The following is a 26,080-nucleotide window of genomic DNA, read 5'->3' on the forward strand; positions in this document are numbered from 1 at the left end:
ATGATTCCATGCAGCATTAGGCGGAGTGTGAAAGCGCACTATTGGCATTCCCTTCTCGGGTCTTGCGGAAGAAAAACGCGTTGTTTTTTTTGGAAGGGTGACTGTGCGGTGAGGGCCAATAGTGGGTTTTAACCATGAGGAGCATTTGAACCATAACATGCCGCCGGATTCAGATCCTAGTGCATTTATCAGCAAATAAATATGGAGTTTGAGCAATAAACGAACCTGGTGTCCATTGGCGTCAGAACGTCCGAACAGGAGGGAGAGAGAGAGAGACTAGTGCGAGATGATTAGCGTCTTTCTAATCGATTCGTACTGCTACGAAACTAGCTGATGATCCCGAATTGATTGTTGACTGGTCGAGCGTATTGGAAGATCATGCGCAGACTCCAGCCGCCCCAAAACCGACACCGATTTGTAAAGAAAAAAACAAAAACTAGACAAATCAGCTAAGAGCGAACAATCATACACAAACCCAGTGATTGAAGCACGCTCTGAATGGAAACGATCAAGCAGTAGGACAAATAAGGAACGACTTACCCAAACTGACTGTCGCACGGAGAGGGAATCAATTGAACTGACCGCACCGTCAAACCCATCGGCGTCGCTGGCGCGCGGCATTAATTATGTAATTATTCGAACACTTGCAGCTGACGGCGCTATCGATTTGAAAGATGATCAGCATAATATTAAAAAAAAAAATAAAACCATCCCACTATAGCCTATAGCCGCCCACGCCCACGCCGCCCAATCATATCTCGCACCGCAGGCGAAACCAAACGGCGGTGGCAACGCGATTGCTCTGCTTCGCAACGCCACGTGGTCAACGGTGTTCACGCTTGACCAGCGCAGTCGCCTGTCACTCTAATTCGTATCCGCGCCATCGGATCCTTAGAACCAGCACTAGTGATGCTAATGAGCGCTGGAGATGCAGGCGGAGCGAGGATCTGCAGCGAAGGAAATTTCTTCTGATAGATTTAGCGATGCTTGAACGCTAGTTTCTTTCGCCTCGTGATTCGCCCCCCCCCCCCCCCCCTTCCCATCTCAGATTGATGGCGATAAATATGGATTTTGCCGGAAGGAAGATATCCGGCAGCGGAATTTTAAAAACCCTGCATCCACGCATTGCAGTCCCCTTGCTTGGGTCCGGCGGTTTTGTCGGCGATCCTTTTGGGTATAAAAGCCATCGGTTAGTCCTTCGTTCACCAACACAAACGGCTAGTACACGGTTGCAGGCAGGCAGGCAGGCAGGCAGGTAGACACTGTCGGGGTTTTTTTTTGAAAAAAAAAACACTAGGCAAATCATTAGAAACACGATAAGATTGTGTGCTACTGGTACTGCTGCTCCTGTAACCCTCGTACCAGACCGTTCAAAACCGTGCAGTGTCCGTTAGAAAGTTTGAACGAGTGCCGCAACAGTGCTAAAATGTCTTCTAGTGGTGTGCTGCTAATTACGGTGCTGCTGATGGGATATCTCTACTGGTCGCTCGCCCAACCGTTAGTGTGCTATCTCTGCTATCTCTGCTATCAATCGCATGCCCGAGCCGTGTGTTGGCCAGCACGCAATCAATTGGATTAATCTGGTTTTCTCTTTAACGCCATCGCACGCACGCACGCACGCACGCACGTCCGGCACCCGACGACTGTTTCAGGACGAACACGGTACAAATCCGTTGCAAAATAACTCCAGCGGTACCGGACGAACGGATGTGTGCCTATGGTGCCTACATTAGCATCTGCGATAAACTGGCGTGCAAACAGGTGCGTACACTCCTCCTCCTCCTCCTCCAGCGAGAGCGCCCCGAGATCATGTTGCATTTCTTCTGCAGGGCCCGGGACAGCAGTGTGGCAACGATATGGATCGGGATAAAGCAATCAAGTATGGCGTGTGTGCTGATGGGCTGGATTGCTGCAACGATGTTTGCCTAGGGTGCTACAAGGACGTATGCTACACCAAGTCGTGCAACCCCAAGAATACAAGAACGGTTCGCCATCATCACTATGGTTTTCCCTCCCAACAAGTGTCGTCGTTTTATCGCCCGTACGCTTTTGATTACTTCAACCAGTAAGAATGGACCGCTCGCCGGTGCTGGCAGCATTGGCATCGCATTGGCGCCGGCACATCGGTGTGTCGTTGGCGCGATTCCGGGGCCTAACCTTACGTTAATCTCTAGCTAGCTGCTACTCAAAAAAAAAAACTGCACGCACACGAATCGCAACTCTACTGGACCATCGGAGTGAGTCGAAAACAAAAAAAAAAAGAAAAGAAAAGGGTAAAATACAGAATGTACAACGCTCCTCCCCACCCACCGGTACGGAAGTCGGGAACGCAGGGCGGTAGGCATGGTAGTGGTGTTGCAATGGTAGCCAATTCACGGACAGTCTCTGTATCGCGGCGGTGCCAACTCTCACAATAAAGATATATTAAACGAGCTACGAGGAGTTGCGCTTCTCTTCCCCCCGATCATGGACGATCTCGGAACAGCGCCAGCGCCATTCGTGCTCGAGCTGGAGCCGCATCAGCCACCCCTCCCCCTCCAGCATGGTCATCATTCGCTTCTTTTTTTTCCGCCGCTTGTCGAAAGAAACGAGACTTTTTGTTAGAGGGTTCACTTTCTTTTTTTGTTTTAATAACAATATTGGGTAACATGCATCAGAAGGACATCGTAGTGTCTTACAGTGCTAACAGTTGCGCGTCGTCGCGTCGGCACACGGTTATCGGTTTATTTTATTAGCCCGCCCTCATCCCACATGTCCTTTTATAGGGTTTTGAGTTTTCGTTTGTTAATACCGCCGGCGCGATTGCGGTGTTTGTTTTGTTTGTTTTGTGGTTTATCGGGTGGGTTGGTTTATCGGGTGTAATATTTTATCCGGTTGAGTTTTGTTAGCCGCGTCCTTGCTCTTACACGCCGGTTTCCGGTCGGGTTTCCGATGGGTTTGCCTCGCTAAACTACGCCGGAAAAACAAACACGTCACCTTGGGTTCGATCCTTCGCTTTCTGTTCCCTCTCTCTCTCTCTCTCTCTCTCTCTCTCTCTCTCTGGCTGATCAATCTAGGGTAAGGAAACTACTGGAATCTGCCATGAATCGCTATTCGCCATCCGAGAGCTGGTGGTGCACCGGCCGCCAAACCGGTTCCGAGGGAATTCCGAGGGCAAACCAGGCTGCAGATCCCGGCGCCCCGACCCGCCACATTCGGAACGCGCCAGACCGGGCCTGCCCCGAAACCTGGCCCTGGAGAATAGAGTGCAATCAATGCTCAGCTATGGCTGCATAGCTTCACGATTACGTTGACACGTGGTGGATTTGTGGTGCGCGTATCTCTCTCTCTCTCTCTCTCTCTGTCTCGTTCGGCGACGGGGCTGGGCAGGATCACAGTCATGGACCGCGCGGCGGTGCTCTACGTGCAATGCGTGCGTCGCCGCTTTCGTTCCGTTCCGTTCCGGCGTGCGAAACGAAAGGCGCGAGCACCGCTTCCGCGATCCACACACGCGCGCGAAACCGGCTGCAGGACAGTGAAGTGGGCGGAATTACATGGTTATGTCCTTCTCAACACGGACACACACACGCACACGCACACCGGGTGTTGAAAGGTTTTGTTTTGGAAGGAAAAAAATACGAAAACGGAAATGCAATGGAGCGAACAGCAACCAACAAAAAAAAAACAACGAACGGGTTGTGGGCCCTCCAAAAAGTGGTTAGGGCGGGTCCGCGGACACTGGCGGGAATGGGGCGGGTAGAACACCGGGTTCCATCGCGACCGGGAACCACGCAACATCTCGGCGCCTAGCTCGGGCCGTGCTGTGCTTTGCAGGGAGGTGCAATGAGGTTGCTTCCTGTTCATCGCTATCTAACTATCGAGCTGCCTTCAAACGTGGCTACCCTACTGGCCGCCGGCCAAATGCTGTCGCACGTATCTCCTGCCGATTGGCCCGATTCGGGGCAGCGCAACCCACGGTGGCATCAGCGCTCGCTGATGCCGGGTGGGTGTGCGCCTGCGCATCGATCACGGCACCATCCTCCACTCCCCCCCCCACCTAAAACCGGACCTACGCTGATGGCGCAGTAGGCCGAAAGTGGTTCCTTTGATCGAGCTCACTGCTTAAAATCTAGTAAACATTGGACAGGTACTGGTGGTGTTGGTCGGCGACAGGCGTTGCGTAAAATCTATATATAGTAGTAGGATTGAAGCTTAAAGATAGATCGAGTAAGAGAGAAATGAGTCCATTGTGGGGATATATATGCGTATTCTGTTTGTTTGCAGGTTTGCAGGTTTCGTTTTCTCTTTCTTTTCGTTTGTTTTTTTTTTTGCGTTTCGTTTCGTTTTGTTTTGTTTTGTTTGTTTTAGCAACGCTTCATCGCGCCAGACTGCACGCGCGAACCCGCGTTAAATCTCTCCAGATCAGGCACGAACACTAAAAAAGAGTAATAAAACCGGGTACGGGTGGATCTTTTGCAGTGACGAACGGATCAGCCGGGAAATCGGCGGGCATACCCGGTTGCGACCGGGGCCGGGTCACGGGGCCGACCGACCGACCGACCGACCGCGGGAACCAGCAGCCAGCAGGCCACGCAACCAACGGGGGTCCTGCGCCGACTCCCGAATCCGTCTCTCCGTGCACGGTGCCGGAGGAGATCCCTAAGCCTTCCACGCAATTAACACTGCTTGATTGAAACCTTGCGTTTTGTGATAGCGGCTCGCTGATCGATGGCAGTGATGACAGGAAGCATCACGAAACGACGCGTACACCCACGGCAGCGCGGCGGCTACCCCCCACGAACCACAGCCAATCGCAACAGAACTCCTCGGCATTTAGACGGCGGGTTGCCCTGGCCCTCTTTCCTTTTGACACGCACCTGTCGCCTGCCTACGTTTCTATTCTCGTGCACCAGAATCATTAGTAATTGAGGTCGTTGGCAAAGCTAGAGCGGACGATGCGCACGCGCGCGCTTATTACGCTGTTCTTGGTATTTCGTAGGACGTCTTTCCGGCTTGTGCCGATCGGTTTACGTACCGATATCAGCCCGCGTTGTGCCTCACTTAGATTGGACTGCATAGAAAGAAAAACAAAAAGGGATTAGTGATTGACATCGGGGATCATCGAGCGGCACGGCTTCCTTGCAACCTACCTCTCTCGCGTTGTACAGCCGCTCGCGCGCCATTACTCCAGCCATGCTTATCGCGCCCTAAATGGATCGTTAAATCTCGCATCAACTCACATCCCTTTCGACCTCATTGATGGGCCGCACGCTCTCTCCACTCTACCCTTCCACACGTTCACACGTCAACGTTCGAAAAAGGTTGACCAGATTCGGACGCCAAACAGCCAAAAAAAAAAAACACCAGCACGCAAACGCGTCTCGCGACCATTCTTCTTTCATTGCTACTCTCATTGCCACTTGCCCACGATTAGTATTAATTCACATAATACATTACACATAGTGCATACTAATGCACTACGAGTATAATGCAGAATTATCTGTTTGCATACCGGCTCTCATTTCCCTTGTCCAGTGCGTGGACCCCGGTTTATTGAGGGTCACACAAATGCAAGAAATCCTGAGCCACAGCCGGCACAAGGCGCCAGACAGGCGCCAGGTGAACACGGCACAACAAACAAACCACTGGGCATTATTGGGGCTTTTCTTCGTTCGTTCGTTCGTTCGTGCTTTGGTTCCAATTGTGAGAGTGCTTTCTTTTTTCTTTTTTTTTGTTACAAACAAAAAAGAGCGGTTTCGTTTTGGAAGTAAATGGCAGTAAATTTTATTGGAATTGAATTGAATGCAAAAATATCCCCCTTTCACCTAATGGCATTCACCTAACGCCCACCAAACCAGGAGGGGATAGGGGGTGGCCAGGTACCAGGTGATAGGGAGGGCCGTTTGGTGTAGGCAGCATGAAATCAGTCAGTAAAAACAGGGTTGGTAGTAGGAACAAGATGCATTCGCACAAACACGCACACAAACACACTCACATACTGAATCTCTTTTAGACAAAGGAGCAGCTTAGTGGCAGCAACTGGCCCTTCGTTCGTTTTGATTTCTCTCTATCGCTGCTCGTTATTCGGGGCGTGTGAGATACTACTATCGAGAGTGAATGCCGGATGCTTTGAATTGAATCTTGCTTCTCTCCCCCTCCACCCACCCACCCACTATCCCTCGTGTCCTTGTAACTCTTTGTCGCTTCGTTCGATTCTCTTTTGTTTTTATCTTCCTCTTAGTTTCCATTTCAGCGAAATGATTCAGTGCACGCTTTCGGCATTGCGGTAGCGCCGCAGCTTGACAGTTTGTGGTTTAGAAACAATACTGCCGCTCAAGCCACAACATCCTTAAGGCGTCCTTTAAGGACTGGCGTTTCAGTCTTCCTTGTTGTCATGTTGATTTGTCTTAAAATTTCGTTCCATCATGGTATGGCGTTTGACTAGGAATGAAGTTACAACGCTGGTTACACCGGCTGCTCGCTTCTCGCTTGCCGTCCAAACTGCCGTGGACTCTTCTCGCTTGCCGAGCATTTAACGTTCGTAGATTGGACAAAAGCCCACACAAAAGCCACTGCCTGGGCATTGAACGTACGTCCCAAAACAAAAAAAAAACAAAAGAGATGTCCCATTTTCGCGCGACTTGCTGCATCCTCTTCACGCTTGCCTGGGGGTTTTTGGTCATAAAGTGTAAGTTCGTGCACATGCGCGGCCGCATACACTGGCCCAGCTACAAAAAAGGGAACCCCTTTTTGGCGATTTTTCGGTATCGTTGGCAGGCGGTATGTACCGCGGCTCAGGCTCGCTGCAACGCAAGGGAGCATTTCCGATAGGCGAAGAGCATCAGCGAACCGAGGTGGATCGGTTGCTGCTGTTGATGATGGCTGCGGGATCTCCCCCCCCCCCCCCCCCCCTTGCCATTGGATTGGCGCAACACAGGAAACAGGAGCGCCCCAAACCGCGCATTCACCACCGGCCGCCATCCGCCAAACCATTCCAATTGTGTTCCAGATCGCGAAAACGGAAAACTACGAGAGACATCCACTAGAAACGGCCACTGCGGTTCCTGCGATTGGCGTAGACGGCATCGTACTCCGCAAGCCAGGTGCCGATTGCACGAAAGCATCATCGAAGCATCATCGTCTTCATTTTCATCTCAGTAGTCGGCACCGGCCATAGTCCGCGATCGATGGATCAGACCGCAGTGAGTGTCGGCTAGAATGCTTCGGAATACACCACAGGCAATTTTAATCGTTCACCCCTTGTTATCCCTCCCATCGCCCAACACCCACTTTTTCCCTCTGAATCATTAAAAAGCATGTCACCGAGAACATTCGCCGTTCGCTCCAAGGATAATGGGAGTTTTCTCTGTTTGTGTTCCATCCATGGGTTCTCTCTCAGATTTCCTCTGCCAGGTTTCCGGTAGCAAAACCCGTCCATCACCGCATTGGTAGCATGTAAAACGGGGCTGCCATGCGTGCTGACAATCGATAGAATCCTCGGATTAATGCGCTTACCATCAATTTGTCGCTGTATGGTTGCGATATGCTTTGGTATCAATTTGCTAGCAAGGTGCATGTCGCTTGGCTACACTGATGATTGGTTAAAATAGTGAAGCACCCCCATTCGTAGGACGTCCGCCAGTTGCCAGGCTACTGTTTTGGTATCGCTCATCTGCAAGAAACAATTTGCCTGTTGTCCCATCGTTTTGTACACGCTACAGCCTACCGGTAAATGAAACGCAATGCTCCTTTTTTTTGCCGTGCTCATGCTACAATGGTTATCAGCCCCAATTTCTACGCGGCCTTCATTTGCAATCGATTCCGCTCTCCGCTGTGTTGTGGTGTGGTTGGTTATGGTTGGTCGTCCGATTCGGGTTTCGTTTTATGGTTCGTTCGACCCAATACATGTGCCTTATAACCGCATAGTTCCGTTACAAGTGTAAGCTTTTGAAAAAGACAGAAAGTGGAGAAAGAAAAAAAAGAGTGCCCAGAGCAAGCTGCTAGGTAGTTGGTAGTTTTCGCAGATACATTTACCCAGGGATGATGTGGCCAGGCTTTGTACAAACCTACATACACTCTCTCTCTCTCTCTCTCTCTATCTCACCCACTCTCCTTCACTCACTCTTCTACGCTCTCTTTCGTCGTAGCGTATTGGTTTCAATATCGGGAAGCTCCAAAGAAATGAAAAGAAGCGCAATTCACAGTGACGAACAAATGTAGAAGATTGGTTAGAGCACACACAACTACAGAAACAAACAGAAAGAAGCACCACATTCTGCAAACTGTTACCGAAACATTGCAACTGCAACTGCAAAAGCCAACGTTGGATGTGTAAGTCAAACAGGTACACTATGCCCGAATTCCAAACACCAAATCGTTCATCACACATCGGGTAACATAACGCAACGAGAGAGTTTCTGCAAATGGTACTAACAAGAGTGAGTCTGAAATAAACAAGCAGTTATTGGGTAACGAAAGAGGAAAATTGGCATAGTCCCGTGGCGTTAGAAATTTGCTGGTGAAATGTAATAGCATTAGGATCGGTAGTTCAAGTACTAACTCCTTAGGATGAAAGGCTAGCTAATCGTGCCACTCGATTTACGGTTTACTACCAGGATACACATTGTTTGATATGTTCCGATTATGCACGAACAGGAAAAAAACAAACTGACGAAAAGGATGTTCAACAATACAGTTAACCACTGAACAGGCGATCCCGTTACTTGCTCGATGTGTGCGTTGTGGTAGAAGATTTCTGTACATGCAAGGCACGTATCGTGACACTCCAAACAATGCTACAACAATCCATCAACGCACTAGGTGCGGATAGTTGAACCCAATTCATAGTTACTTTGCTAAAAATAGTGAATGCATCTGAATTGAAACATATGTTAATAACCAGCAATGTACATTACTATACAGCAATACTTTGCGCACAATGCGGGATAGCCCGATGGCGATAACGAGGCTAGAGGTCCTGTATACAATGCATTATGCTCGTTCCCTGGGAACATCAGCATCATCATCATCATCATGCAACACAACACAACTACCAGAGTAAGTATGGTGACGCGATTGATATGCAGCTGCATGTACCATTCTCGATTAATTTGCTAGTAGCCCATAAATATATGCACAAAACAATTCGAAGATAACCAAAAATGAACTCTCCTTTTGGGAGATAACAGCGATTCAAATAATACCAGTCCCGGATGTTGCTATGTTGCAAATAATCGAAGCCTCGATCGAAACGTTCTCAATACTTCCTTCGAAGCACGATCCGTAAAAAAACGCACCATGGTCATCACAAATGTGCGGAAGTATAACAGTAATAGTGCACGTATCGTGCATCCGTCGCTGAACACAACGCTGCAATAAGATCATCAATCAATCCGCGATCATTATTGCTAGGGGTAGCAGAGCAGAAGCCTCACGCTACCTTATCTGGAAATATACATAATTTCATAAAGTAAGCATAAAATCACAAAGTTCCTTTAAGACAAATTGAACGCGAAAAGAACGCAAATAAAAAAAAAACCCATGATAAATACGCACCAAAGTCTGAATAGGGACCATCCTCAGACAAGTGTCCTGCCAACAGGGCCAGCAACATAGGTTGATTGGTGGTGGTCGCGCAAAAGGTCACGTAGTTGTTTCTTTGTTGCGCTGCAAGTATGAACCCTAGTAAGACAAAGACAGTGTTACAACAATAATACGCAGACAGTATAAGAAGCAGAAACGCGTAGATTGCGACGTTGCATGCTGACGACTTGATTTCACTGCTATTGCATTCAGCAAGGAATGGATGAGGAAAGGGGAAGAGAAGCAGGGAGGGAAGGAGGGATTGAAAATACGCAATATAAATAGGATTCTATTTTCACTGCGTCATATAGCGTTCAGCGCACGATTTCACAGCTGAGCAGCCTCATCATACGTGGATGGACCCCACCACTGTCTCACTAGCATTTTTTCTTCTTCTATTGGTTCAATGGTACGCCAACACACGCACACATCGGTAAGTGTGGTTTCGAAATCGTTTTTTTTATTGAATTTCAAACCTATTGTTTCCAAATGAACGAACATTTTCCATCAATTTGTCTTTGAACAAGGACTTCTGGACAAATCCATCGTTTGACTGCCTATTTCAAATCATTTGTACCTTCAAAAACCAGATTAGAAACTTCGGAATAGCTTTCTACGGTGCACAACTGCTCGCTCTCGAGCATTCCATTCACACAATAATGCTCAGCTGTTTGCTTTGTTGTCACGTCCGCACAGATACCCCCTAGCAAACGAACGCTCTCACGCACCTAACTACACCTTCGTGCTGCGTCGTAAATGTTTGCCCTCAAAACTGGCCCCGAACGTGTCTTCTTTAATACATACCCATTGGACGTTGCAGGCACAACCATTGATTGGCCAGCATAAATCGTAATTGCTGGCTACAAGGCTAGTGACCACTGGCGCTAGTGACAAACTGGTTCCAGCACGAAAAACGTTCGTCACGAAACGTAACAACTGCGACGCTGGCGACGACCACACTACCCTGGCGCCACGCTGTCGACCCTTCTCGGTGGACGCCTGGCAAGACACTCGCGCTGCTGCTCGCGTGGAAAGGACGATGATCTGGCTACCCCTTTGTTAAATAGCAGTCGCGCGACCGCTCGGGAGCGGGAGAGAGGGACGATTGGATTCCGAATCTTGAGAGACTCTTGCTATTCCGTCGCATTCTCGCACGTGGCATTCACTGAGTCCCATCTCGTTCGCCCACTATATAGCATACTTCCAGAAGCATCCATCGCTGGTTGTCGTCGCGTAACTGAGAGAGAAATCACCGTCGCGCTCTCGCGGCATAGAAGTTTATTGTTTTATTCAACTGGTGTGTTTGCGTCGTGGCTGCGACGATGAACATGGATTTCTGGTATTCCACAATAACTTTAAATCAGACAATAATACCAGCGACTTCTTATATGAAACACCTCTAAACCATTGATGATTTACATGAAATTTATTTTATTTAATGTGAAAGTAACCACTACTATGCATGGCATGCATGGTTATCACTTATAGCGCGGTGTAGCTATATTGATTGAGGTCAACTAGCTGCTGCGAAGCAAACAATATACAAACCAGGGCCTCGAGACCAAATTGTCATACAAAATGCCACACACCAGTGCCAGTTAAGATTGCGCAGTATGTTATATGGGCTCAGCGGTTCGTAGCATTCACATCATCAGACCGCCTACTGTGAACGTGCAGCCGTTCGCTGCCTGCTGTGGCTTGGTGTTGGTGCGTTTGTTTTCATTGCCAGCCGATGCGTAGACGACAAAGCGACGGCAACGACCGTTCAGGGACCAACATCTCTGTTCGTCGTGTCTATCCCACGATTCGGTGCAATACTCAGGAAACATACATTTAAACAAACTCTATGGAATGCACATTTGTTCTGCATAATGCTTTTTATAAATGGCCTGCGTGTTATCGGGGGGGTGGGAGCGAAAGAAATCGTTTGTCATAATTCGTAATCAGTAGAGGGACAGTGTTTAGTTGTTTCAAACTAAGCGCATTGAGCTCAACAAAGAGGTTGCATCTTTATTCTTCTTTCCAAGATTACAATGTTCGGTACTGCTGCTGTGGCTGATAATGTCGAGGCTGCCGATGCATCAGCTGTTTGATCCAGGCTAGTTCGCTTGCAGGTTGTAGCCAAATACACCCCTTACGACATGGCATAGTTCATTAGAAATTTCTGAAACCGACACGAAAGCATGGCAAACCGTTACCGTCGACATCGAACGATGGGTCAATCGAAATCACGCCCTCCACACACTCACCTTCACCGGGGGCATCGCATTGGTGAGAGTCAGGCCTACGCTCCGGAGCGCGACCGTTGGCAGGAAGTCGGTGGTGTAGAGCCGCTGCAGCCCGTGCGTGGTGAGCAGCACCGCCACGTTGTGCTTCAGTCGTTCCTGCTCATACTTAATTAGCTCCCCGACGGTACCCAGACCAAGGCCGGCGTAGCTCGCGTCCGCCAGCACATCCGTCAGTGTCTGCACATCGCCGAACCCGAGATTAACCCCCTGACCGGCCAGGGGATGCACCCGATGGGCGGCATCGCTGCGGGAGAAAGCAGAAGCAGAGGGAAACGGCAAACGTACAGTTCCAGGCGTAATTGGAAGCGCTCGCAGCCGGTGGGGGGTCGTGTCACCCCCCCCGCTTGCTTCGTTACCCAATCAAGCAGACGCCCTGTCCCACGTAGGTGCTGGTGTGGCCGAGTCCGAGCGGAAAGGCGGCGCGTGATTTCTGCACCTCCGACATCACGGCGGGCGCTGGCTCAAACCGCTGGCCGGACGACTGTTTGATCAGCGAATGCACGTTCGATAATACCTGATCGACGAAGGTGTTCCGTGACACGGGTTTGCTCTGCAAGCGTGAGGAAAAAAAATGCGAATGAGATGCAGATACCAGGAAGGCCCCGGTAGCGGGTTCCACTTACGAAAGCAGCGTTAACGGCGGCCACGAACGCGTCACCATCGAGCTGGAGCAACCGCTTCGCTTCGGCGACACTGGTCGACCAGACCAGCGAGCTCATCCGATCGTTCAGCGGCAGCAGTGCGATCGGTCCGGTCGGTAGGAAGCGTTGCCAGGCGGTCACGTTGTCAACGGGGGAATCGTTGGCCAGCTGGAGTGTCGCCACCACTCCCATCTGATTGTACGCGATGGTGAAATTCTCTACGCCCATCTGCTTGCGCACCAGCGAGTTGTATCCGTCGGCACCGACCTGGAAGAAGAAAGGTGGAAGGCAGAGAGATCGAATAAGTGGGCTGGTGGAATCGGGGGGGGGGGGGGGGGGGAGGTTGCACACCCGCGAACACAGCAGCAGCATAAAAATAACCTAACCGTTGCATCCCTAGAACGTACGTAGCCAGACCGGAGCGCAGGAGAAAGGAGAGGGTGTTAATTATGGCACCCACAGTGCGGATCACCGGGCGTCTCCACCGACATGATGATCGACAACCGACACCCCCTGGCCGCCATCTCTCTCTCTCTCTCTTTCTCTCTGCACTCTGGCTAGTTGGCGACCACTAATCAACCGGAGCATCCCGCCGCCCCGTCCCCTCGGGTCGGGCTACCAGTTTCTTCCGGTTAGCACCTCCGGTCTGCGCAACTGCGAACATGCCAAAATTAGCAAACTAACCGAAGGAGCCGCTTCACATTCGCGCCCGCCGAACAATGCAACAGAAAAGACTAAGCATCGCCATCCAGTGTGTAAAGGAGTTGAATTTGGCATCTCATTCAGCGGAAAAACCAGCCGATCGGGTACACCGGCGACATCGGTGTTGTCCTTTGGTTGGTTTCTCGGTTCGATTTTGGGCTGTACGAGCACCAATCCGTTCTTAACCTGCGCTCAATGAGTGCAAATTACGGGAATTATTTGCATAAAACGACGAAAAGTCAACGACTTAGTTAACCCACCGCCTCTGGGCGTCTGTTTTCCTTGCCAAATTAATTCACCTCACCATCTTCTGCGTCTCTCTCTCTCTCTCTCTCTCTCTGCATCTTTCGCTTTGTTCTTTCTTTTTTCTCATTTCTCTGCCAATTCAATCTCTCTCTCTCTCGTTTGTCATCAAAAATATGCTCCACGAGTGCCGCCATCATCTTCCTTCATTTCTCTACTGCTGCTGCCCATCCTTGGTACACCCTCACCGCGCCTAACAACCCCTCTCCCAGTCCATGCGCGTGCCGCATGCCACAAAGTGGTGCTCACTTTTTTAGTGTTATTATAACGCGCACGCGAGTCGTGATTCGCACATACACATACAGTGGTGCGCACGCACGCACGAACGAACGCGGCGGGGTGTTCACCAGCGTCCCCTTTTTTTCCCGCGATCATTCGACACTCTGCGCGCGCGCGCGCGCGCGCACGCACGCACGCACTCCACACTGCCTTTCTTCCACCTGAGTGTCTCGCTTCACCTTTTGTCCAGTCGGGCCCAGTCTGACGCACGCACACGGCGGGAATCCGGCACGGAGGGTGGCGGTGTGGCCGTGCTCTGGGTAGTGTTTTAGGAAAGAACCGCCAGTAGCGTATTCGTTCAAACCAGGGGGGGGGGGGGTGGATGCGGCGCCCGGTCGGGACCGTGATCTCCAATCGGGCGGGTTCGTACGCACGCGAGGGCGAAACCAGCACTCAGTACGAGCGCGGCGTTTCGGTGCACTGGAGGTGGTGTGAACTGGTGTGCAAGTGGCCTGTACCCTGCGCCACACCAGCGCGACACACCAGCTAGCGTTTAGCTTTACCCTCCCACCAAACAACCGCTTGCGGGAGGGTGCGAGCCGGGAAAAAGGGTGGTTTTGGGAGCTGCTTCACCGCTGCCAGTGTTTGGCGCAGCGCCTAAGTGCATAGTGCCAGTCCCTGGCACCGTTCGAATAGCGAAGAAGGAAACCAGCATCTTCCAGCATCACCGATCAATCCGCATGAACCGCTAGCTGGCTGGCTTGTTCCGCGATTGCTTGGTGCGATTGAAAGAAGAGAGGAAATAGAAAAGGAACGACTCTTCACCGAACCTCACCGTAACCGTACGTATTTTCTTCGCTCTTTGCTCGTTTCAATTCTCTTCCTAGCCCCTCCCGGACCGCTTCGGTGTTGTTTGTTGCTGTTGTGCGGCGGCGGCGGCATTCAAACAGGACACGCGCAAACACTACCGCAACGACGCAACGCTCCTGTTGTCTGTGTTAATAGAATGAATGAAAAACCCGCAGCAATCAAAGCGCCTATCAGCCAGGCGCGCTAGCCAACCCTAACGCGCCCATCGCACAATTATGCAACAACATCCTTGATCCGCTTCCATCGTCAACGGTGAATAAACTGGGTGGCTGGCCCGTTCGCAAGCGGCTTAATGGATGGATTGTTTACAAATTCCAATCCATCCCGTGCCCGTGCGGCGGCGGCGGCGGCGGCGAGTCAGGGAGGATCATATCCGGTGCGCTTGAATGGCGCTTAGCCCGGCCCGAGCTGCGTACCCGAGGAGGAGGAAGTACGGCAGCAAGGATCACCACAGCAACACCATTGAAACAGCTTAGTTTGAACGTTAATATCCTGTGTCCACCACACGTGTGTAGGCGGTTCGCGTGCGCTAATGGCTGTACAACGCGCCGGTTTGGGGGCAGCACAGCACAAAGTGATGATCGGGGCGGGGGGGGTGGTGGTGTTTGTTATGCAACCCCACACAAACCCTCCGAACCACATGTTTAGTCTCTATTCTGTTGCCCGATGGCGGGCCAAATTTACCTAACATAAACAAACGCCTGCCTTGTGCGGTGATGATCACATCCGGGCGCGGAAAAATCCATCAGTAGGGAAGGAGCGCGGGGAAAATGGCGGCTGTTTAGCGTGGCGAGAGGCCTCCTTCGCCTGGGCAGTGATTATCTCCGTCCCGTGACTGACGATTGGCTAAAATGGTGACCTGTACTTTCCCCTTTCTTCCTCCAGCGAGCGAGTGAAGGCCGGACCGGTGCAGACGGTCCGGTTACGTCGGTTGGACCGCCGGCGAACGATGTGACCGAACCGAAGCGACATGGATGCGGTGCGGTTTTCCATCATCGTACGTTTTCTGAGGACCGACTGGCGAGTGGCAAATAACTGGAACAAACTTTACCGTTTGCCACTGTGCTTTGCAGGAGAATGAAATGCGGTGGGAGGACGAGTACCGGATGTACTACCAGGAGGCGCACGACGCTGGCAGCGATCCTACCGACAGTGCCGATCGGCTCCGGCTGAGCATCTCCAGCGAGAGTGATGTCGGTGGGGTGGAAATCTCGTCCCCGAATGCGCCGCACGAGTTCGGGCCGGATCGTGAGGCCGGTCACGAGGAGATCTGGAGCCGGGCGGCCATCGAGGGTGCCCTGCGGGAGCTCCCGGAAGGGGAACGGATAGCGGAGTTGCTGGGTGGCGCTAGCGCCGTCGTGGTGGCTGCTGCTGCTGCTGCTGCTGCTGGTGATTTGCTCGACGAGTTTGGTGCGCAGCTACCCACGCTGCTGCTGCTCGCCGTGTGGTACGGTAAGCAGGACCTGCTGCGGAAGGTGCTCGCACAGGAGGACGTCGAGGTCGATGCGACGGACGGGGCCGGTCGAACTGCCCTCCACCTAGCCTGCTACATCGGCAGCCACAGCATGGCCGAGCTGTTGCTGCAACGCGGCAGCAACCCACAGCAGTGGGACCATGGCCGGGTTGCCACACCGTTGCACTGTGCCGCCAGGTAAGCACCAGGGAGGGGTGGGTGGGCCTCCTTTCATTTCCCTCCCTCTCACCATCGATCGTGTGTGCTGTCACCCCTGTCAGCTGCGGTAGCCTGGAGTGCGTGACACTGCTGCTGGCGGAGCGGAACGTCGACATCAACGCTGGCATCGAGCAACACTCGGCACTGCACTACGCGGTAATGCGCAACAGCAAACGGTGCGTCGAGTATCTGCTGCAGCACGGTGCCAACCCGAACACGCCCCAGGTCTACACCCAGACACCGCTGCACGTGGCCGCGGCCCTCGGGTACGCCGACTGTATCGCACTGCTGCTGGCGCACGGTGCCGACGCTCGGTCCCAGTTCGGACAGAAGAAAATCACCGCCCTCCACCTGGCGGCCTCCGAGAACTATCTCGAGTGCGTGCGGTTGCTGGTGGCAGCCGGGGCAAACATTAACGCGCGCAACCGGGACCAACAGACACCGTTACACCTGGCCTGCCTGTCCCAGTGCCACGAGACGGTTACCTATCTGATTGCGCACCATGCGGACGTGCACGCGGTGTACCGGGATGGCCGGACGGCCCTGCACGCGTCGATCGTGAAGGAGTCGCGCTTCTGGGACTGCACGCTCAGCCTGCTGAAGGCGAAGGTGGACGTGAACCGGGCGGACAACTTTGGCTACACGCCCCTGCACATAGCGGCACTGAACGAGTTCAGCACCTGCGTGTACATGCTGATCGAGTTCGGGGCGGACATAACGGCGCGCACCAACGGTGGCGTGTCGGCCCTCTCGTTCATCATACGCCGTACACCGGAGATCATACCGAAGTACATCGCCAAGCTCGACGCGGCCATCAGCGTCAACAGTATCCACGAGATCGGTGACGTGGACTGTGAGATACGGCTCGACTTTCGGCCACTGGTACCGAACAACGATCGGGGCGAAACCGAGCTGCTGCTGGCGTTCATCGAGGTCGGCCAGCGGCGCATCCTGAAGCACCCGCTGTGCGAAACGTTCCTGCTGCTCAAGTGGCGCCGCATCCGGAAGTTTTTCATCTTCAGCCTCTTCTACCACGGTCTGTTCGTGCTGCTGTTCACCGCCTACGTGCTCGGTGTGTACGTCGAGGGTTGCCGGACGAACGTGTGCGAGGCACCGTCGTACGTGCCACCGATCGGTTACGTGATCATCCTGTTCAACCTGGTGCTGCTCACGAAGGAGGTGTTCCAGATGATGCACGGATTCGTCAGCTACGTCCGGTACTGGGAGAACTGGCTGCAGTGGAGCATCGTCATCGGGATCTTTCTCTGCACGGTGAGCTCGGCGCAACAGGGCACCATGGGATGGGTTTGTTCTTTTTCTTTTTCCCCTTTTTTCGTTCGCTCTCTTACATCTTTTTTGTCCCTTGTAAAAAACAAAAACCAAAAAAAAAAAAAACCAGCACAACGCGCTCGGTGACATCAACTCCGTGGTGGTGTGGCAGCATCACGTGGCGGCGGTCGTGATTTTCCTCGCCTGGCTCGAGCTGATGATGCTCGTCGGCCGCTTTCCCATCTTCGGGCTTTACGTCCAGATGTTTACGACAGGTAAGCTGATGTTGATGGGGGTGTTGTCGTGTGGTTACTACTACTACACTCCGTCGCTAAAATTGCAGTCGCGGTCAACTTCTCCAAGTTCCTGATGGCCTACTGTTGCCTGCTGGTCGCGTTCGGTTTGAGCTTTTGCGTTCTCTTCCCGAACCACATCGCCTTCAAGGGAATCCCCCGGTCGCTGCTCAAAACCATCGTCATGATGGCGGGCGAGCTGGAGTTTGAGGACATTTTCTACGGTGAAAATCTAAAAATCGAATACCCGGCGACCGCGCACGGTATGTTTCTGGCGTTCGTGCTGCTGGTGACGGTGATTCTCACCAACCTGCTGGTCGGTCTGGCGGTCAGCGACATACAGGGGCTACAGCAATCGGCCGGGCTCGACCGTTTGTCCCGGCAGGCGGAGCTGATATCGCGGCTCGAGAGCCTCATGTTCTCGAAGCTGCTGCGCAAAGCGCCAATCCGGATCTGGGCCATCTTTCAAAAGATTGCCCTGCTGAAGACGTCCCGCTGCCGGTTACACTTTCGCGTCAAACCGAACGATCCTCGGGAGAAAAGGGTAGGTTTCCGGAGGCGTGTGGTACTGACCCTTGAGCCCCTTAGCCTTAGCCCTAGCCCAGTGTTCTCACAGTGCCGTGCGTACCGCTTGCAGATTCCGAGGGAGCTGATCACCTCGATCTATCAGCTGGTGGCCGAGCGGCGCGAGCGGAATCAGTCGATGCGAAGAAAGCGAACCTACCGCAACATGGAAACGTTCAACAATTTGCTGAGCGACGACGGTCTCGTTACCCTGCGCCGGAAGCAGCAGAAAACGATCGACAAAAACCGAACCCTCTCTGGCAACCATTACGGCGGTGGTGGTGGTGGCGGTTTGCGCCCGGACACGATGCCTGCCACCTCCCTGAGCCAACCCCGGCCCGGCTCCACCGCAGCGCTCGAGGAAACGCAAAAGATCATTCTGAAGCGATTGGACGCACTGAGGGAAGACCTCGAGGTGGTGAAGAATAGAATAAAGATGATATGAAAGGCAAGGCGTACATACCAGTAGCTCACACGTGAGCAGCTCCCCATTCGTCAGCTGGACGGTGCTCCTGTCTGCCCCGTCCCGCACGAGCGTACAGTCGGCCAGCTTGGCCGAGTAGCGGATCTCGACGTTTGGCACCGTCTCCAGCTGACGGTACACGCTGGCCAGCAGCACATCGTTCTCCACGATCCAGGAGATGTTATCCGAAAAGTCGTCGTAGTTGAACGTGATCAGCGCATCCGAGCAGGCGTCCCACACCTGCATCTTCAGCACTGGCTTGATGCGGGTACGTTCGATCTCCTCCCACGCACCGATCCGCTTCATCAGCCGGTATGCGTTCTTGTTGATGGCCGAGACCCGGTTGCTGTACTGTTCGGTTGATGGTTGTTTGAAGCCACCGGCAGCCTCCAACAGCAGCACCCGTTTGTCCTGCAGCCGGGTGTTTTTGCCTGCAGCAAGAGGAAAGGGACAAACGTTAGATACACATTCCGCGAGATCTGTGGTCGTTACGATTGAGGATATTACCCAACGAGCAGGCGAGTGCTGTGCCAACCATTCCGCCACCGACGATGATGATGTCGTAGTGTTGCTGCGGGTGCTGCTGCTGATGCTGTGCCCCTTGGGTGTTGGCCTCGCTGACCGTGGCCAGGTTTCGCCATGGTACCGCACCTGGCCCGATCCGGCCGATGCCGCCCGTCTGGAGAAGAACTTTCCGTAGCGCCCGGTTCATGTTTTAATATAATTTAACTTTGTTTAATTTAATTTAACGACCGGCAAGCCCTCAAAACACTCGCTTGACGTTTGGTTTGTTGTTGTTTTCGTACGGGCCAGGACGAAAGTTATGTTTCGTTTCCCAAATGCATTTATGTTGCCGCATACATTCGAATGGATGTATACTAATGGATGTTATACTAAAAAAAAAGGTAAAAATAGCGTTTTTTCTAGTAAAGTGGGATTCTATACTTTAATTTCGTTCCTATATTTTAATGTTTTAACAATCAACGCAACATAAATTCGAGCACTAACGGGGCTGCTCGGGCACATGTTGTCGAGATGCTTGCTGATCGGGTAAAGTCGAGCTCACACACGCACTCCGCCTAAACTCCACGACTCCGCGAAGTTCAAAATCGCTCCAACTGGCAATCGGTACGGTCCTCGGTCTATTTGCTCCTCGCTCGGAGTGTACGCGCGCGCACGCTCGTCGAAAACTACACGCGAGTTTTCCACAATCTTGTAGCATCACTGTCGTCATCTTCGGTTGTGTGTCCTTTTTGGCGGCGGCCATCTCCCGGTGTTTCTCGGGTACGCGCGTGATTTCCCTTTGTGTTTGCGTGTTTTTTTTCGGTGGCGTATGTTTGGGAGTTAAAACAGAGAAAAGAACATTAGGAAAGGGACACATTCGGTGAATACGGACGGAACGAATCGTCGGAAAGCGACCGCAAATTGCCAAATTGAAAGGCCACAAGATAGAGGCCAACAAGTGCGTGAGCGTGGCTGTGTGAGTGTAACGGGGTGTAGCAGAACGGGAGGAGAGAGAGAGAGAGAGAGAGAGAGAGAGAGAGAGAGAGAGAGAGAGAGAGAGAGAGAGAGAGACGAAATGCAATTAAGGAGCGAAGGAAAGATGTGAAGAAAAAGGGAATCCAAATCCGTGCCTGCGGCGTCTCCGCACACCTGAGCGCGACCTGAAAAAGGATGCGACAGGATGGCGACGTGTGTTTGGCGATGATAATTCCATTTTGGTAACGCCATCCGCAGCTCAGCTAGCCAGCGTTGTCGCCCCATGTCCTACGTGTCCTTCATACGCACGCGTGTCTCTGTTCCCTGGTCTGTTCCCTGGTCTACCAGATAAACTTTTGTCCCCGCAACCCTTTCGCTGTGTGCGTGGTCCTCGCGTACCCATGGAAGGTCCATGCGGCCATGAGGGAACTTCTTTTCGATTCCCAACGGATTTGCTTTTTTCCTTGTTCGTTTTTTTTTTAGTGCGCACGCACACAGCCCCAGTCCTCGCCAGTCCAGGTGTCCTTCGGCGGGAGCACCACACCACAAAGTGCGTCTTGGAATTTGAGGCTCACGGCACTGTAAAGCCGGCCGCTGATACCGCGTACGCACCTGCTCCAAATACTAACGCAACAGGTCCAGCGTACCGTCGATCGATGATGATCCGCACCATTGTTGGCACTATACCAGCGAAACAACAAACACCACAGCAAACAACGAACGGAAGGCGAACGTGGCGCATGGTACCTTTTTTTTTTTTAATTTGTTTTATTTTGCAAAAAAAGAAAAAGGAAAGGAAATTCTATGGCGCCATCGTAGCCCCGTGCCCCACGGTTCCTGGTGTTTGTTGTTGTTGTCGTTCTGATCAAATTCCCCTTCCCTTGAGAATGGGGCAATCACGTGGCGTGGAGGGCGAGCGCGCTCGTGCCACTGGCCAGTGACCCCGCCAACTGTGCCTTCATTCAGCCACACACAGTCGCCCCTGGCGCAGCGTTACAGTTTAAAAAAGAAACACAAACATTCCATACTAAAATTTCCTTAATTCGCGCTCTCCGGTTCTAGTTCTTCAGCAGTTTTATTGTGTTGTTGTGTTTGTGTGCTGTTTGTTTTATGTGCTGCATAGACACGAATTGAAGTGGGTTCGCGGCCACCAGTCTGCAAAAACATCCGCACATTTCCTACAATCAAATACACCAGGCACCACTTCAATCAAACGGACGATCGGGTGCAGAGTACGATAGAATCCCGCTAAAGAGTTGAAGAAGCCCGGTTACGACGAAGCACCAGGTGTGTCATTTGCAGGCGACAAGGTCAAAGGTAAGTGTTTGTGTTTAAGTTTCTGGTCGATTGTTCTAAGTTACGACCTTTGTTAAAACCTCCAGCAACCATTTTCTTATAAAGTTACTGAAAAATTACACTCCCTTGGGGCATGTTTTAGTTACTGACAGAATAAGATAAGACAAGTCGTCATTCTCACAATAAGACCTCATTGCTGTCGCAGCAGAAGGGAGAGAGATACCCCGCCACCATACTCTCACCTCATTTCCACTGATCAGATGAATTCCTTCGCTTCGTTCCGTCGTTCCACGGCCACTGGTGGCTCGCCCCTCGCCCCCCAAAAAGTGGCCAAATGTATCGGTTTCGATTTCACTGGCCGGAAAATTGGTGACCAACAGCAATCAATAAAAAAGCGGGCGAGACGGAAAAAGGATTTTCTTTTATTGGAAAAAAAAATAATTTCCAGCACCACGGTTTTTTTTTTCGGTGTTCGGGGAGGAGGAACCGGAAACCGGAACGCACTGGAAGAGACAGAAAGAGAGAAAGAGAGAGAGAGAGAGAGAGAGAGAGAGAGAGAGAGAGAGAGAGAGAGAGAGAGGCAATAGTTGTAGTAGCACCTAGTTGGTGGGGGCTGCTGCTGCAAAACGTGAACCGCACTAATTAGGTTTTTCCAATTTCCTGCGCCACAGAAGTGGCGCCCTGAGATTGTTTTGTGTGGTGTGGTGTGGTGCGCATCCTTGATCTGCTACTGATCGGCGACGCGAATCGACAGCATAGTTGGCATGGCGGCGAAAAACGGCAATATAGAAAGCATACCCAAATCGCTATCCAGCCTTGCGGCGGTGGCTACTGGCGGGGGAGAGCGGTTGCGGTCGGTTTTTTGGCGCCAGCTATGGGTAAATCCTCATCTGCTAGAGTGGCAAACCGGTAGCCAGTAAAATGATTAAAAAACAGATGAAATAAAATATGATTCAATTCGCGTAAATTAATCAATCATTCTTGCTTGATGATTCGGACTATCTCTTGCTCAGTTTGAGCAAAGTTTTTTGTTTTTCATGTCGTTTATGAGACAAGATCTTGTTCGTTTGTATTTCTACTTTGCCAACATTCGCTTTTATGTTTAATGAAAACATTCGATAACATATCTTAATAAATCAGTGCATAACTCTCAGTGCACATGGTGTTATTTTTTGTTTTCGCTGAAACACTTGAATGTTGCATTTTCTTTTTTAACTGCACAATGACCACAATGTAAAAATGGTTCCGTAACAGCATGCACAATGCAATACACCCATTTTTTTTTTTTTAATAAATTCATCCACCATCACAGTATGGGGATGCTGGGGGGATGCTAATCGCCACCCACCCGGGAAATTAAATGCCATCGATATCGATCGACGAGCCAGCAATAAGCTGCTGGCAGCGAGAATTATCGGTACTATATTGTGACGGGAATTGTCCTTAATCCATTGTCCTGCGGTGGTGCGCGATGAATTCCTGCAAGCAGCCAAAGGAGTGAACGTGCTGATTCTCCTGTCCCTTTTCTCTTTTCCGCTGGCGTGCTGGCCCCAACGAACGATTGCGCAAGCGAAGCGCACGCTGAGGAGTGCGGGGTATTAAATTCGAGCAAAATTAACAGATGCCCACCCACCCCCACCCCTTTCCACATTATCAGAGAAGCTCACAAAGTGCATCCGAATGTGGGTCCCCCTAGCGTGTCGCACACAGACACACGGTACAACCCCCCGGGGGCACGAGTGCGACTCAAGAAGATGCGTAATCCTTCCACCCATTCCCCCTCTTTTAATGCCCCCCACCCCCCCCTTTAATTGTCCTTCTATGCGCAGCTTTTACCGAGCCCCGAAACGCTGGCGATCGCTTGATCACAGAAGGTGGCTCAGAGAGAGGTTTGCCCCCGGGGGGTGGTGGGTTGGTAGGTAAAATTTGGAAAACAAGGTCCGGCCAAACAACAACAGTCATTACAATGTAACGAGGTGGTGTGGCGATGGCGGCGGCGACGGCGTAGCAATTTTCCGACTCGAGTGATGGGGTGGCTTTTTGGGGGGGGGGGGGGGGGGGATGACACGGGGGTTGAGGAAGTTGGCTGCTGCGGTCCGGTTGCATATTGTTTTTCACTGCGGCCCGTCCAATTTTCCCTTTTCTTTTCATTCGGCCACCAAATGAGGGCTGAGGGGCTGAGGGGGGTTGCGCTGCTCGCCACTACCCCCTGAAAGGGGTGGTACGTTCCCTTGTTGAAAAGTGGAGCACAAACCCGCGGCGATGGGCCGCGACATATTGTGTCCGCGGAAATGCACAAGGCACAAGACACAAGAGAGACACCCCCGACCCCGCCCCGTCACACAACCCTTCCCTTCCCGGTGGTTGATGGAGAAAGATGTTGTTCAGGATGATGATGATGATGATGATGATGCTGCTGTTGGGATGATGACATAAGTGTTGACATACGGTAACACAACAACAGTGCACGTCCGCATCTCTCTCTCTCTCTCTGTCTCTCTCTCTCTGTCTCTGTCTCTCTGACATGTATTTTTCTCTTTCTTCTGTACCATCGTCCGGCGGTTGTTGGTCGCGCTCGAGATGTGGTCGGTTCGGTGGTCTATCCGGAACTCCAAACCGCTTTTCCGGCCCATTCCGGTTGTTGTTGTTGTTGGTTTGATGGAAGAGTGTGAAGAGCGTGAGGGTAGCGGGCGTCGTTGTGGTCGCGTTGCGGATTATGCTACCGTTAGAGCATATGCTCACCCTGTTTCCTGTTTCCCTTTCCCTCTTCTACTTCGTCTCTCTCTCTCTCTTACTCTTTCTGTTTCTTCTCTAAAATGCTTATGTTGCGGTCAATGTTGAGAGAGTGTCTGTGTTGGAATACGGACTTGAACCTCTCAAAGGGCTCCGGCACAGGGATCATCAGCATCACACCTTTCGCCCATCAATCGATCAACAATGAAACAAACAACACACGCGATCGCGATGAAAAGCAACTTCACTTTCCGCCCGGAAGTGGAATGCTCGGAGCCCGGGCCAGCCATTTCTTGAGGCACCCGAAAAGGGAAGAGGGTGGATAACACCCTCCCTGGGGAGGGGATGCTTGCGACCCGCCGAAAAACCGTAACCACAACACCGACGGATGCTTAATTTAAAATGATAAAAAAGCGTGGTTGGATCTGTTGTTTTTTTTTTTTATTTCTTTTTTTAGAAGAAAAGAAACACACCCATCCACATTCCACGATCCACAGTCGCGAACCGAGAAGTAGAAGAAGTAAAAAGCTCACCAGCTTCTTGCGCCCAAGGACCTCGGTGGCGTTCTAGAGGCGTCGATGTCGCTGCGCAACCGCAACGGGCCTTCTCGTCGCACCCCCTCACTTTGGATGATTCGGTTATGATTTCGATTACGGTGCGATACCAGCACCCCCTTCGCCCCCTTTTCGGGGTGGTCTGGGAGCCCAGTCTGGTGAGCAGCCCAGTGTGGTGCCCGACCATCCCCACCACGGGGGGATAGGAGGGAGAGAAAAAAAAACCGGAGACGAACGAAGAGGGTAGACTGTTACGAGGAGCAGCATCCGTGATGGGGCCACACGGCAGGCAGGTCTGGAAATTGGTTTTCGGCTCTGTGTGTGTGCCCGAAGCCACCGCAGCGCAGATCACCTTGCTTGGCCTGGCCACCTCGTTTGGTGGCGCTCGGTTGATGGCATAATTACGTTTTAATTCGAGTGAAATTGAAATCCGCAGTTGAACTGCTTCCAACAGGCTCTTAAAACCCCCCCCCCCCCCCCGGGGGGGGGGGGTCGGGCGAGCGGTGGGTGAGGTCGTGTAGTAACCATCATCCGGTTAGCGAGGATGGTTATGGCTGTCGTGTGCTGTGCTGTGTAAATGAATTACTACTACTACTACTACCGCTACTACAACTTGTCCCAACCAACTCGTGGCTTTTAGGGGGGGGAAGCTGTGCGCGGGAGAGGTGCCTAGAGGTGCTAGTGGGCTGGGAGATACATGATGGTTGTGTAATGCCTTGTCGAGATTATCAGAATCGTAACCAATAAAGAGGGGGAGGCAAAAACACTGCAACATCTGTTAAAAAATGCTTAATATCTTTTTCATTTTTGATTCAATTTTATTGAATTGAAGTAAAAAAATGTTGGGAATTTCATAAACTTTTAGAATCAGTTTTGTTTTTCACGGTACGTTACTGTTTGGATGAATTATGGTCTCGAGACCCCGTAAAAGAAAGCAACGCTCGCTGCCTGTAGGGCACTTTGGGGCCCTTTTTGGCTCATTTTAGGGAGAAGCGTTCGGTCAAGCTGATCAAAAGTATGTTATTTTTTAAGGTCTAACCTTGCTCTTCAAAACACCACAAACGGAAAAGTCCTGCGCTTTTTATGTCCATAGAAATCGACAGTCAAAGAGACATGGAAATGAAGTGTGGAACGTTTTTCTTTTCGCCAGTCTCATGTCTCGCTATTGCTTTA

General features: G+C 51.7%; 5 protein-coding genes and 1 long non-coding RNA gene across 9 annotated transcripts in view; 4 read left to right on the top strand and 2 right to left on the bottom strand.

The window, feature by feature from the left end:
• LOC126572250 (cytochrome c oxidase subunit 7A, mitochondrial) overlaps nt 1-220 on the top strand; it is a 1,256-nt gene extending 1,036 nt beyond the window's left edge. Inside the window, exon 3 of the mRNA XM_050231411.1 lies at nt 1-220. This exon is cut by the window's left edge and continues 380 nt beyond it. The gene's annotated coding sequence lies outside the window, so the exon portion shown is untranslated.
• Nucleotides 221-1,320: 1,100 nt separating this feature from the next.
• On the top strand, nt 1,321-2,403 carry LOC126572235 (neuroparsin-A-like). Its single transcript, XM_050231385.1, has 3 exons — nt 1,321-1,497; nt 1,653-1,761; nt 1,830-2,403. Exons 1-3 carry the CDS (start codon nt 1,427-1,429, stop codon nt 2,067-2,069), a joined length of 420 nt encoding a protein of 139 aa, XP_050087342.1. The 5' UTR covers nt 1,321-1,426; the 3' UTR covers nt 2,070-2,403.
• A 599-nt stretch (nt 2,404-3,002) lies between these two features.
• Nucleotides 3,003-10,598, bottom strand: LOC126572267 (uncharacterized). The gene is made up of 4 exons (XR_007607950.1): nt 10,366-10,598; nt 9,535-9,660; nt 5,130-9,423; nt 3,003-5,050 (listed from the first exon to the last, which is right to left on the bottom strand). It is a non-coding gene; the product is annotated as an uncharacterized LOC126572267 (long non-coding RNA).
• A 923-nt stretch (nt 10,599-11,521) lies between these two features.
• Nucleotides 11,522-19,639, bottom strand: LOC126572019 (ubiquinone biosynthesis monooxygenase COQ6, mitochondrial). The gene is made up of 6 exons (XM_050231008.1): nt 19,353-19,639; nt 18,846-19,276; nt 12,473-12,757; nt 12,206-12,399; nt 11,811-12,093; nt 11,522-11,725 (listed from the first exon to the last, which is right to left on the bottom strand). Exons 1-6 carry the CDS (start codon nt 19,555-19,557, stop codon nt 11,696-11,698), a joined length of 1,428 nt encoding a protein of 475 aa, XP_050086965.1. The 5' UTR covers nt 19,558-19,639; the 3' UTR covers nt 11,522-11,695.
• On the top strand, nt 14,162-18,827 carry LOC126571737 (transient receptor potential channel pyrexia). The gene is made up of 7 exons (XM_050230519.1): nt 14,162-14,556; nt 15,470-15,581; nt 15,658-16,235; nt 16,319-17,528; nt 17,656-17,800; nt 17,869-18,362; nt 18,456-18,827. The coding sequence occupies exons 2-7, from the start codon at nt 15,555-15,557 to the stop codon at nt 18,825-18,827; spliced, it is 2,826 nt and encodes a 941-aa protein (XP_050086476.1). The 5' UTR covers nt 14,162-14,556; nt 15,470-15,554.
• A 324-nt stretch (nt 19,640-19,963) lies between the features above and the next one.
• The window catches only part of LOC126572148 (probable basic-leucine zipper transcription factor Q), a 28,352-nt gene continuing 22,235 nt past the window's right edge, over nt 19,964-26,080 (top strand). The window contains exons 1-2 of one of the 4 annotated variants that reach the window (XM_050231234.1): nt 19,964-20,129; nt 21,387-21,641. The gene's annotated coding sequence lies outside the window, so the exon portion shown is untranslated. The other 3 variants (XM_050231225.1, XM_050231250.1, XM_050231242.1) reach the window with 3 other exon arrangements.

Source organism: Anopheles aquasalis, chromosome X (assembly GCF_943734665.1).
Source record: "Anopheles aquasalis chromosome X, idAnoAquaMG_Q_19, whole genome shotgun sequence".
NCBI classification, from domain to species: Eukaryota; Metazoa; Arthropoda; class Insecta; order Diptera; family Culicidae; genus Anopheles; species Anopheles aquasalis.